Below are 12,354 nucleotides of genomic sequence, written 5' to 3'. Positions count from 1 at the left end.
TAATCGCAGAGACATTCTGTAAGCAAGTTTGCGTTTATGGGTAGCACTGAAAATTGTATCAGCTGGCGCAATCAATTTGAACATTTACTTTACTGTCATGACACGAATTTAGTCTCACAGTTAAAAACTATATTTTATACGTGCACACCCAAATACATACATATATTGGCAATCGATGTAATGGCCGATCTACAATCGCGCCCATATTATTACAAGCTTGAGCGCCAAAGGTTTGCTTGCGTTACATATTCGATAACAGCATGCTTTCTACTGCTCGCTCTGTTGCAATGGTATATGTTTTATTTATTGTAAGTAATTATTGCAAACAATTGGTATTAATGTCATACAATATTAATTATTTCCTGTCCAGAGAGAACACGAATAAGTATTTTACTAAAAATTATTGGCTTGGCATTATATTCTTCGTACTCAGCTTACTGCTTATACTTTTATTCATATTCTTCGAAGATTTGCGATTCTTTACGCCCATTAATTGGATAGTTGCCATACTCATAGTAAGTTGCAATTAATTTATAAATTACCTTCAGCCTATCTTATTATTTAACAGTTTGAATGCATTGTCGTGGGCGTAACCTCGTTAGTTGTGCGTCACTATAAATATCATTTGCTAATGAGTTACTTTATATGGGCCATTGTGCTGGTAGTATTCATTTTATTGGGCTCCTTCATTCCAGTGAGCAAGTATTTAAATATCCATATCACGCATATTATAAATTGCAGCCCTTGCAGCACGACTTAACTCTGGATATTGTGGTACTTGTTGTGTTTGGAATTATTTGCATAATTGGAGCCATGTACTTTCTGATGCTTCATATCGTCGCAAATGTGCCATATTCATTTATTGTATACCGGGCGCTCGTCGTTTGCAGCATCGTTACAGTATGAGCTCTTGAATATTTAATTTGATTATATATAATAAGCGAAATTTTGTCATTTACAGTTTATAATGTATCACGCCCAAATCATCAATGGTGGACGCTTTGCTGAAATTCGTGACAACGACTATCTGTTGGCTGCGCTTATATTGTTCTACGATTTCTTGCTAATGTATTTATTAACTTTTCAATTGGCTCCAAAGTGGAGTGATTTGTGTGATTCTCATAGGGATATAACAGGCAGCCTTGTATTGGATCACCATTTAGTCAAACCACAAATTAATATTTCGGGAACTGCGCAACCACGTATACCGTGATTTGGTTTGAGTTTGCGCGCTCTGTTAAATTGAATGTCGATAACATACAGTTGATGGGCAGCACTTATTTAGGTGGCAGCCAACTTCACGCGTTTCGAAATTCTGGCGCGCTGCAGCTGTTTGTACTAAGTGTTTTGTTGTTGTTGTTGTTGACATTACTGCGAATAAACTTTATTTGGCACAAAGCTGACATAAGCAATTGTTTTTATATTTTGCAATATTACCGAACAGAGTTCAATTAAGCAAGAGCCATGGATCCAACCATATCTGTCTCGAAGGTGAGCTCCTAACTTGTAGGCTTTGCATATTGACAATGTTTCCTATATTTGTTTAGGGCTGTTTTGTATACAAGAATGGCGCGACACGCGCCAATAAAAGAACGCCTAGCAAACGAAAACGTTCTGAGACAACACCCAGTCTGCTGGGCAAGGAGCTGACCAGCCAACCTTTCTATGCTGCCTACTCTGAGTGCTGGAACCAGATCCATAGTCACATAGTGCAGTTGCAAATGGCGAGCAATGCACGGACGCTCGAGGAACTGATGGATTTTGTAACTGGAGAGCGGACTGACAACATGGACAGTGGTGAAGTGCTGCCCACAGCGGCGCTGCTGACAGGTATCAACCAGCCTGATCATCTGAAGCAATTTGAGACGTTCACGCAGCGTCTTCATACTCAAAAGGCGGCTCGGGTCTGTGTGCTCCAATCGCGAGATTGCACCACTTTGAAAGCGGCGGTGGAGTCCATGGTATACAATCTGATAGATGAGCAGTCTGAGCCCGTGAATCTAGATGAAGGGGATGAAGATGAGGGACGTGAGCGGGATCGCAAACGTCTGCGTCGCACGCAGTGCACCATGAAGCATCTGCATTCATGGTACGCAAATAACTATGCTGGTGGGGATAAACACGGAGCCTTGGTTGTTATTTTGCCGGATTTCGAATGCTTCAACGCGAGCGTGCTTCAAGACTTCATTCTGATACTCAGCGCTCAATGTGGACGCCTGCCCTTTGTTCTAGTGCTAGGAGTAGCCACCGCCATGACAGCGGTGCACAGCACCTTGCCGTACCACGTGAGCAGTAAGATCAAGCTGCGAGTATTTCAGACCCAGGCTGCACCTACGGGGCTTAATGAGGTATAGTTCAGAGACTTCCCGTCAGCTATTCTCGTCGCTTACGTATGTTCACTTATGTTCCAGCTGCTCGACCAGGTGCTGCTCTCGCCGAAGTATGTGTTTCATTTGTCCGGCAAAGCGTTCAAGTTTCTGACGCACATCTTCCTTTACTACGACTTCTCTATACACGGTTTCATACAGGGCTTCAAGTACTGCCTCATGGAGCACTACTTTGCCGGCAATGCCTACGCCCTATGCACCAGCTATAGCCAGGCGCTGGTGCGCATTAAGCAGTTGACGCATGAGGACATGGAGACCATACGACGGCTGCCCTCTTTTCGCCCCTATGTGGAGCAGATCAACGATTGCAAACGCATCATAGCCGTGCTCACCGACGACGATTACTTGAAGAAGAAGCTGCCACAGCTGCTTCGCGATTGCCTGCTGCACTTCATGCTCTTCCGCTGCTGCTTGGAGTTCTTCACGGAACTTGTGGGCGATCTGCCACGCTGTCCGCTGGGCAGGCTGCGGCGAGAGCTCTACGTGAACTGCTTCAACAAACCCATCAGCGAGCAGCCCGAGTACAAGGAATGCTGGCAGATGCTAAGCTTTATGTCCAAAGCTGAATTTGTGGCCAAATTAGGCAGGTGTATTGCGCGCACTGAGCTCTTTCTCACCGAGCAGATAGCTCCTCTAGAGCTGGGCGATGCGTGCTCGGACTTGATGCGCGCCAAGCTTCAAGCGCTCAAGCAGTTGCTCAATGATGTCGAGCTGGCAACCATGGAGCTGCAAACAGCCGCCATTGAAGCCGATTCGCTAACAGACGGTGCTCCATTGAGCGACCTCACGCAGGTTGCCTCCCGCCAGGAGCTGAAGGAGCAGCTGCTGCTGCGCAGCAAACAGGACAAACAGCAATCCACGTCGGAGTTCAGCCGCGCTCTCAATAAGATTTTGACTCTCATTGAGACGGATTTGGTGCTTGCCCATCTGCGTCCGCTGCAGCAGGCACCGCCGCTCCACGAAATCTACGTCTTCAGTGATATTGCGACTGTTCGTCGTAATATCATTGGAGCCCCTCGTGCAGCACTGCATACGGCCCTCAATAATCCTCATTTCTATATGCAATGCAAATGCTGCGAGCTGCAGGAACAGTCGCAGCTGACCAGCACCATGCCCGACCTGTCGGTGGTCTACAAACTGCACTTGGAGTGCGGTCGCATGATTAATCTATTCGACTGGCTGCAGGCGTTCCGTTCCGTTCTGCGGACTGGCGAAGAACAAGAAGAGAACGAAATGCCCCAGGACCAGATCGATCCACAGATTCAGTGAGTATATCAAATGAGTATATAAAGTATGTCTAAATATTTACAAATTGATTTGCCTTCCTTTGCTCAGAGCTCGTTTTACTCGCGCTGTGGCCGAACTTCAATTTCTGGGCTACATTAAAATGTCAAAGCGTAAGACGGATCACGCCACACGTCTCACCTGGTAGAATATACCATATCCATTGCTGTAAATTATACATATACCACATATATCCTGCCTAATCAGATCTATTTATTGCCATTTACATTCGAATCAATCAGATTTTCGTTTAGAGATCTGGTTGGTATGCTTTCATCAAAATAAAACACGTCTTGTTTATTTATTGATTTAAATTATTAAATAAAAAATTAAATATACAAAAATTCTATTTTTATTTATTATTAAATAAAAAATTAAATATACAAAAAATTGTATTTTTATTTATCACATGAAAGCTCTGGTTGACCCTGCCATTATTTATTGAATTTAATTATCCGCACAGCACGTTTTCATTTTGTCTACTGGCTTTAAGATAGATAAAAGTGTCGGAATTTAGATCAAAGTGAAGTCACACTTGTAACTTAGCAATGCTGGCATTTTGGCAATAAAAACTATAGTTTCTACGTGGGCTTTGTAAACAGTACATTTGAAATGCGTGGTCCACTTAAATTTTAATTTATTAAAAAGAATTCAATAAACTCATTAGTTAGTGTACTGAAATGATATAATCATAATTAGATATAGTCTTTTACTGATGTATAGCCATGATTATTTATGCATGTAGTTGGAATTTACAATTCGTCTGATTATGATCGTATTGTTAAGCAGCATAACTATAAAAACGAAAGACTTCCGGTATTATTTTTGGAGCATGTATAGTTGGATCCTTATTTCCTTATACTTTTGGAAGATCAATAAATTCAGGGAATGCGTAAAAATGATATAAGATCAACAGGATTTTTTCTACGCAGAAAGTCTAACACATGAATGCGTATTAAAGTCAGTACAGCATACTTTTGCTTATATGTAAGTATATTATTTTGTTTATATATTCTATATATTTTCGCCATGATCGCAAGGCATAAAGTCCAATTTTTTATCCTTCCAAAACTCAAGCAAGCTTTAGTTGTTGATTGTACCCGTAAATGTAATTAAAATTTGCAATTGTTGTGTGAGTGATTGAATAGAGAAACAAAAATATAGTGAATTTGGAAAATCTTCCTCCAAGTATTTAGAATCAATACAATATTTAATATTAGTTTCCTATGATTCCTATGATTGTTGCGACAACAACTTGCAAAGATATAAAGTGGCACTCAAGGTGTCTTTTAAAGCCGGTTGTTATTATTTTGGTTGATCGGGGGATCCATCTGTTACATGTCGCATCAGTTTCTGCGAGGAAACCCAAAAGGAAGACTGATAAAGGTATTAGGAGCTACCAGGGATGAAACACAAAAAAACTTTGACTTAACAAATCATTGATCTCCAATGATCTACTAATTAGCTAACAAATTAGCAATAAGTCAACATTCACAATCTACATAAAGCTTGGGTATGCGATTTTTATTTCCACCATATTGGTGAAATTGTCTTAAATGAGAAGGAATAAAAATGTAATTCAATTTGATATTTTAAAAAAGTGCCCCACTAGGGGCGCGTCAAATTGCACCTGAAGATATAGCAGTATTGATGCTAGAGACCTGAAATATCATATATATACTCAGGCTGACCACCCAAGACCAAAAATCTATAGCGGATATATGTCCGTCCACAGGAGGCGTAGCAAACCGCCAAAGTTTATATCTCCTAGTGTATAAGAGCTAGAAGTTTCAAATTTGGATAGTTGAGTTACTAGTGAACTCCTCTATCGATGACCCAAAAATAATTGTTGCGCCTCTTTATAGGCGTGTCATATCGAAAAATACCGTGTAATTTGCACATTTTTGGAGCGCAAGCGTCCAAATTTTGCAGTTATGTTACCGTTAGCTCGTTCTAAGAACTGGATTATTATTTGCATAGTGTCTCTCTTTAAGAACAGTAATGAGAACAAAATGTGCAGTAGAAAAGCTCAAACAGAACTTTTGCACTTGTTCGGCTTTGTGTAGCAATATTTTGAGATGAGTTATGAGCAAATGTAAAATTGGTTTATATTAGTTAAATTAGTTATAAAAAAATATGTTAGCAGAACATGATTTCGTTGACCCTAGAGAAATGCCCATATTTTAAATCGTTCATAAGGAGCTTTGGCTTCTGTGTCCATTTGATAAAATTTGCGCCGGATTGATATCAACTACGTCACTGAATATCATATTATTTGAATTAGGGTTAACTGCGCTATCTCTGACGACTAACCTCAAAACTGTCTATTAATAGACTGGAAAACAGTAGCACTAACCTAACCAATACTATACGGCCACACACACTATACGGCCGCAGCCGCCGCACACGTAATTAAATTGAACATATGCCCCTAATGCGCTTATGTTTGCTTAAATCTCAGCCAGACGCACTCTGCTTCTGTGTTTGCTGGAGTATTTACCACAAATTATTTGAAATATGGTGCAAGTGCGGCATCAAGGAAAACGCTGCCCACTTTGTCATATGGGGTATTCCCACTCTCCTTTCGGCTTGTTCCGTTCCAACTGTTCGCACATATTGGGTGGGTCACCCTGTTTCTGGGAGCCAAGCAAATAGTATAAAATGTGCCACATTCCGGTAAAGTGCCACAGTTTCTCTCTACATCCCGCTGTGGATTGTGCTGTGCTGCATTGAGATATCCAGATACAAAAGCGACTGAGCTTTCGACTACCATGTATATACTAGCTCCATTGGGGAAAAAGGAAGTGGCCTTTCTTCTGCTGCTGTTGGCCAGCTCAATGGGCAGCATTGGTGGTGCACCACTTGAGGTAAGTCACGACTTTAACTGGAAGTTTAACTGGTGGTTTGATAACATGCATGTCAAATAGGCCCCGGAGGTATGTCTCTTCCAATCTGGATCTATGGAATGCTCACCGGGTAAATTTATATAATACTTAACCTGATACCTTATTATAGATATAGATTAATGTGGCTCGTTTTCATTTAAATACTTTTTAGATATTATATTATTTTACTATATAACTTTCTTAGGCTAATATCAGTTTTCCGCTTTTAATCAGATTTAAGAAACCATATACTATATATAAGGTATATTTACGGTACCGTGAATCAATACTTTTAACTCACGTTTTTTTTTTTAAATTTTTTTTACTTGTATACCTAAAATTTTATTAAGTCGAAACACGTCTCTAGTTATCTTTCACTTCTGCCAAAAAAAAAAAAAAAAAATTTTTTTTATTTTCTTAAAATTACTGTCTCTAATTTGGTTGACATCCTTCAATATTTTATTATACCCTAGATTTGCTTGATACTTATAAATTTTTTGTAGACTCATTGAAATTGATCATCCTAATATGGGTTAGATGGGTTGGCTGGCAAAAATCCTCAGACCTAACCCTCCACGCGGGTGCCGGCTGGGCAATGGACGCTTGAAGAAGTGTTGGAATAAACGGAGAACACTCTTTCGTTTATATCTGACACAGCTTCGCGTTTAGCTAAGGACTCAATGCAGCCCTCAAATAGAGAGCTGAAAATGAGCCATGGTCTTGAGGTACTGAGAACAATTCCGTAAATATATTTCGTTCCAAAAAGAATCTATCTATCTAAAAGAGCCTGGAATAGATTTTAAATAGTTTACAAAACTTGTTCGCATTGCTGACAGAGGTGCCTTAAAAAGTAATAACCTTACAGTTGGGCGCTACCGATTCCAGAATACTCATTCACAGCAGATCAACAGTACTTTAGTCATTGAACTCGAAGTTTATAACTGTATAACCACAGATGATATGATTACATAATGATTCATTCCTATTGATCTTGGTTTGTCAACCCGAATACATTTACATTTAATTTTTCAACTACTTATCTACTTATCTAGCAGTTCTGGCATAACATCTAGCATTTCAAATGCATTTTCCGATTTGCCACGCCCCACTGGGCGGATGGCGAAAAATTGAAGACTATCAGACGAGCTTACAGAAGAGTATACATAAATATATTCCTAATTTCAAGACTCATAAGGATAGAAGGATAAATAAACAGACGGACGGACAGCGGCACAAAACTCATTTCACTTCTTGAAGGAGTATAAGATGTAAGAGTGCTCTATCCAAGACTTCTTGGAGTTCGCATTCGCTGCAGATATATATATGTACCCTATTAAACCTCCACTTCTATAGAGAATCTAATCAATTATGTATTTAATTAATGTATGTCGAGTATTCATAAACAACGCTAATGAGCATATACCCCATGGATTCATTGGTCCTTAGCTTAACTGGGACCTGGATAATTTGTACAATTGTGACAAGGTAAAATATGTAATAAATTGTTAACTGACCTTTGTATTAAAAACAGAAAAATAATCAAAATTCAGTTTTTCTCTTTTAAAAATCATGTCTTGCATTTAATAAATTAGCACATATTTTATAAATTTTAGCTAATAAAAAGGTTTAAAGAATCAGAAATTCATAGAATATCAACAAAAATGCAGCTCAGACTGTGCACCCAAGGATTAGTTGATTCACATTAGCTTCAGCGTCTTGATGGCAGCAGCAATGCGTTCGATTTCGGTACGGGATTCGGTTAGCTTCGTATCATTGGCCGCTTGCACCTCGGCAGGTACCTTGGTGGCGTAGTCGGAGGCCTGAATGGCCTGGCTGAGTTTGCTGACGGTCTGTTCCAGTTGATCGCGTTTCTTCTGCAGCTTGGCAATCTCCTTGTCCGCCTCGATCAGGCCCTTGAGCAGTAAATGCACTTCACACTGTCCCGAGATGGTGAGTATGGCGCAGCCAGCGGGCGGTGCAGTATCGAATGCCACAGTGGAGCAGTAGGCAATAGTGGCCAAGTCGCTGGCATAACGCTTGAGTATCGCATTGGGCGCTGGATCTGTGCACACAATGTAGGCTTCCGTCTTGGTCTTGTTGGGCAAATTGTAGTCGGATCGAGCGGAGCGTATCACACGCGCTGCCTTCTGTACGAATTCCACATCCGATTCGACCTGAGGGTTGCGCCAGCTGGTATTCGCTGTGGAAATGAAAGGTCATTAAATATAATTCGATTATGTCGATTATGCATGGCTATTTCTCACTTGGATAACTGGCTACGCAAATGCTGGGCGTGGTGTCTGCCCGTGGCAGACGCTGAAACAGCTCCTCGGTAATGAAGGGCATGAAAGGCGAGAGCAGACGTAGGCCATAGTCCAGGCACACATATAATGTGCGCCTAGCTGCAGCCTGCTGCTCGGCATTACCGCTCTGGAAGATGGGCTTCAGGCACTCCAAATAGACATCACACACATCGTACAGCCAGAACGCATAGCAGGCACTGGTTACGGCCGCGAAATCGTAGGATTCAAATCCAGCATTGCATGCCTCAATAGTGGCCGCCAATCGGGACAGAATCCAGGTGTCCATTTGATTCGATTGATTTGAGATTGTCACCTGGGTGTTGTAGAGCTCATCGCCGGTGAAGTAAAGCAGGGCGAATTTCGTGGCATTCCAAAGCTTGTTGCAGAAGAATCGATAGCCCTGCACGCGATTAATATCCAGATTAATATCACGAGCTTGCGTGATGTAGGCACACAGTGCAAAGCGCAGCGCATCCGAACCGCACTCGGGTATGCCTTGTGGATAGTCCTGTTTCTGACCCAGTTTGGCTTTCTCAATCTCACGGGGATCCAAGTTGGAGCCAATGAGTTGCTTGTGCAGGCCCTCCAATGAAATACCATGAATCACATCCATGGGATCGATAACATTGCCCAGCGATTTGGACATTTTGCGTCCGTGAGCATCACGCACCATTGGATGTAAATATACCTCCTTGAAAGGCAACTTTCCCATCAACTTCTGGCCGAAGAAGACCATGCGCGCTACCCAGAAGAAAAGAATGTCGTGTCCTGTCTCCAATAGGGACGTGGGATAGAACGTCTGCAAATCAACTGTGTTGTCCGGCCAGCCGAACACGGAGAACGGAAACAGACCGGAACTGAACCAGGTGTCCAGCACATCCTCATCCTGCTGCAACACAATTTTGCTGGCATCCACGCCAAAGCGTGTGGCCGCCTTGCTCAAGGCCTCCTCTTCACTACGTGCCACGATCCAATACTGTTCATCATCGGGCTGTATAGAGAAATTGCGAAAATGTTTATTTTGAGATACGAATAAAATAAGTTTAATGCTCACCGTGCTGGCTTTAATACTGGCATCATTAAAGCTCACATGATAGGCGGGTATGCGATGACCCCACCAGAGCTGCCGCGAGACACACCAGTCCCGTATGCCATCCATCCAATGATACCAGGTCTTGGTGTGATGCTCCGGCAAAATCTTTAGCTCACCAGACCGCACTGATTCCGTGGCAGCGGCAGCCATATCCGCACAGCTGACATACCATTGCGGCTTGATGAGTGGCTCCACCACATCCTTGGAACGACTGCAAATGGGCACAACCATGGCATTATTCAGTGTTTCGCGGTAGAGTCCCAATTGCTTAAGCTTTTCCAGCAGCCGTTTTCGGCAATCGAAACGCTTAAGTCCCGTGAACTCGCCATAGTCGCCAATGATAAAGCCGTCATCATTGAATATGGTAATGAAGGGCAGATTGCAGCGTTTGCCCACCTCGTAGTCATTGGGATCGTGGGCGGGAGTTATCTTAACGGCGCCCGTGCCAAAGCTCATGTCCACAAACTCATCGCTGACAATGGGCAGGCGGCGATCGCAGAACGGATGCACCACATGCTTGCCAATCAAATGCTTGTAGCGTTCGTCCAGTGGATGCACTGCAACAGCCGTATCACCCAGCATGGTCTCGATGCGAGTGGTGGCAACAATGATCTCCTCGTCGCTGCCCTCCACCTTGTAGGCGAACTTGATGAGCACGCCGAACTCCACCTTCTCATCGTAGCCCGGAATACTTAGGAATGTACGGCCGGGCAGTTCCACTTTGTCCACTTCAATATCTGAGATGGCGGAGCGCAGTGAGCACGACCAGTTCACCAAGCGGGAGCTACGATAAACGGTTCCCTGTTCGTGCAGACGCACAAAAGCCTCCGTAACGGCGCGACACAGCTTCGGGTCCATGGTAAAGTTTACGCGCGTCCAATCGTAGGAGGAACCCAAAGCCTTTAGTTGATCATAGATGCGACCGCCCTTTTCACGTCTCCAGTCCCATATGCGCTCAATGAATTTTTCGCGCCCCAGATCGTGCCGGGACAAGCCTTCTTCCCGCCAAAGTAGCTTCTCAACGACCACCTGCGTGGCTATGCCCGCATGGTCACAGCCCGGCACCCATAATGTCGTGCGTCCCTTCATGCGGTGATAGCGCGTGATGGCATCCTCAATGGCATTGGTCAAGGCATGACCCAAATGAAGGGAGCCCGTAACATTCGGAGGCGGTATGACCATGATGAATTTCCCATTCGGATTAGGGGCATCAATAGAATCGCGCTGAGGGAAAGCTAATTAGAAATTACTTTAAAAAGAATATATTTTTACACTTACGCCATATTCGGGTGTGAAGAACCCCTGCTTCTCCCACCAGCTGTACCACTGGGCCTCCACGTACCGTGGACTATATGCATCGGGAAGTGCTCCGCTGATATCCTTCTTTTCGCCAGGAGCTGTGCTGGCGGTATAAACTGCTGATTCTTTGACTTCTTTGGTGCGTTTCTGTAACAACAAAAGCGTGATTGTAACTTTCACTGAGCCAAGCTAAATAACAGCACATATGAAATATGGAAGGTGAGCCTAAAAATACCCTGCACCTCCAGGAGAATCGTATATCTTACATGTTGTTTGCTCCGTTATTTACATTTGCAATACCTGACATAAATACTTGATAAATATTAGTTTTCTTTCTGAAATAATATATAGACAAATTTCCTAACCGTTTTCTTTCAATATGTGTTATTTTAATTTAAAATATTATATTTTTACGATACTTTTACTATTGCCACTTACGTACCCTCTCACAAATTTATCATACCCATTTCCAGATTTTTGTATACAGGGCATAACAATAGCAGCGTAATTAGCTTTCACTTTTCTGCAATGTTTACGATTTTCACAATTACTATTAATGGAGTTGAAATTGAAATGAGTCGAAGTTTTTGCACATCCGTGCATGAGTCATTCGAGTGCCGAAATACCCTACACGCTGCCCTTCTCTGTTGCAAGTACAACTCCAATCGGCATAACCTATGACAATTCGTGGCACAGACAGTTACCTCGGCTTTTTCCTTCTTTTCTCCTGCCGCTGGTGCTGCTGAAGCCTTTTTATCCAACTTGGCCTGTAATTTGGCCAATTTCTCCGCTTTCTTTGCCTCCTTTTCCAATTGTTTGGCCGTCTTTGGTGGGCCTCCATCACCGGCTGGCGAATCGGTGCTGTTTGGCTGTTTCTGTTCCGGCATGCTGCTTATTCGTGTTTATAGCTAAGCTGTTGTATTGCGAAATAATGTAATGCTGTTATAGTTTTTGCTGATGCAATGTACATATTAATAAAGGTAAACTCACTTTTCAAGCTCCTCATGCAAATCGCACTCACAGATGAAAACGTGTGCAAAAGGTGTGACCAGCACAGCCAGTTATTTTGCCGTATAATATCGATATATAGCACTCAAAGTACT

General features: G+C 42.6%; 3 protein-coding genes and 1 long non-coding RNA gene across 6 annotated transcripts; 3 read left to right on the top strand and 1 right to left on the bottom strand.

Annotated features, from left to right (window-relative positions):
• Nucleotides 1-75: 75 nt before the first annotated feature.
• On the top strand, nucleotides 76-1,408 carry LOC6581005. The gene is made up of 5 exons (XM_032730122.2): nucleotides 76-308; nucleotides 371-515; nucleotides 569-661; nucleotides 742-900; nucleotides 962-1,408. The coding sequence occupies exons 1-5, from the start codon at nucleotides 181-183 to the stop codon at nucleotides 1,211-1,213; spliced, it is 777 nt and encodes a 258-aa protein (XP_032586013.1). The 5' UTR covers nucleotides 76-180; the 3' UTR covers nucleotides 1,214-1,408.
• On the top strand, nucleotides 1,400-4,013 carry LOC6581004 (origin recognition complex subunit 3). Its single transcript, XM_002006759.4, has 4 exons — nucleotides 1,400-1,491; nucleotides 1,548-2,348; nucleotides 2,412-3,652; nucleotides 3,723-4,013. The coding sequence occupies exons 1-4, from the start codon at nucleotides 1,465-1,467 to the stop codon at nucleotides 3,817-3,819; spliced, it is 2,166 nt and encodes a 721-aa protein (XP_002006795.1). The 5' UTR covers nucleotides 1,400-1,464; the 3' UTR covers nucleotides 3,820-4,013.
• Nucleotides 4,014-6,385: 2,372 nt separating this feature from the next.
• LOC116804180 lies at nucleotides 6,386-8,218 on the top strand. Of its 3 annotated transcripts, none has more exons than XR_004364242.2 (3): nucleotides 6,386-6,538; nucleotides 6,599-7,550; nucleotides 7,612-8,218. It is a non-coding gene; the product is annotated as an uncharacterized LOC116804180 (long non-coding RNA). The 3 variants fall into 3 exon arrangements; XR_006357914.1 differs by having other exon boundaries at nucleotides 7,609-8,218; XR_006357913.1 differs by having other exon boundaries at nucleotides 6,599-8,218.
• On the bottom strand, nucleotides 8,107-12,341 carry LOC6581003 (valine--tRNA ligase). Its single transcript, XM_002006758.4, has 6 exons — nucleotides 12,242-12,341; nucleotides 11,956-12,164; nucleotides 11,231-11,398; nucleotides 9,914-11,176; nucleotides 8,821-9,850; nucleotides 8,107-8,756 (listed from the first exon to the last, which is right to left on the bottom strand). The coding sequence occupies exons 2-6, from the start codon at nucleotides 12,136-12,138 to the stop codon at nucleotides 8,254-8,256; spliced, it is 3,147 nt and encodes a 1,048-aa protein (XP_002006794.1). The 5' UTR covers nucleotides 12,139-12,164; nucleotides 12,242-12,341; the 3' UTR covers nucleotides 8,107-8,253.
• Between the last annotated feature and the right edge of the window lie 13 nt (nucleotides 12,342-12,354).

This window comes from Drosophila mojavensis, unplaced genomic scaffold, assembly GCF_018153725.1.
Source record: "Drosophila mojavensis isolate 15081-1352.22 unplaced genomic scaffold, ASM1815372v1 contig_81, whole genome shotgun sequence".
Taxonomy (NCBI): Eukaryota; Metazoa; Arthropoda; class Insecta; order Diptera; family Drosophilidae; genus Drosophila; species Drosophila mojavensis.
Note: the sequence above shows the minus strand (reverse complement) of the source record. Positions and strands in the feature narration are given on the sequence as shown.

Coding starts and splice junctions, on each gene's coding strand:
- LOC6581005 (XM_032730122.2), top strand. CDS start 181: ATGGCCGATCTACAATCGCGCCCATATTATTACAAGCTTGAGCGCCAA. Junction 662..741: donor TTATATGGGCCATTGTGCTG/GTAGTATTCATT, acceptor TATAAATTGCAG/CCCTTGCAGCACGACTTAAC. Junction 901..961: donor TCGTTTGCAGCATCGTTACA/GTATGAGCTCTT, acceptor TGTCATTTACAG/TTTATAATGTATCACGCCCA.
- LOC6581003 (XM_002006758.4), bottom strand. CDS start 12,138: ATGCCGGAACAGAAACAGCCAAACAGCACCGATTCGCCAGCCGGTGAT. Junction 9,851..9,913: donor CCAGTATTAAAGCCAGCACG/GTGAGCATTAAA, acceptor TTCTCTATACAG/CCCGATGATGAACAGTATTG. Junction 8,757..8,820: donor TTGCGTAGCCAGTTATCCAA/GTGAGAAATAGC, acceptor TCATTTCCACAG/CGAATACCAGCTGGCGCAAC.
- LOC6581004 (XM_002006759.4), top strand. CDS start 1,465: ATGGATCCAACCATATCTGTCTCGAAG. Junction 1,492..1,547: donor CAACCATATCTGTCTCGAAG/GTGAGCTCCTAA, acceptor ATATTTGTTTAG/GGCTGTTTTGTATACAAGAA. Junction 3,653..3,722: donor CAGATCGATCCACAGATTCA/GTGAGTATATCA, acceptor TCCTTTGCTCAG/AGCTCGTTTTACTCGCGCTG.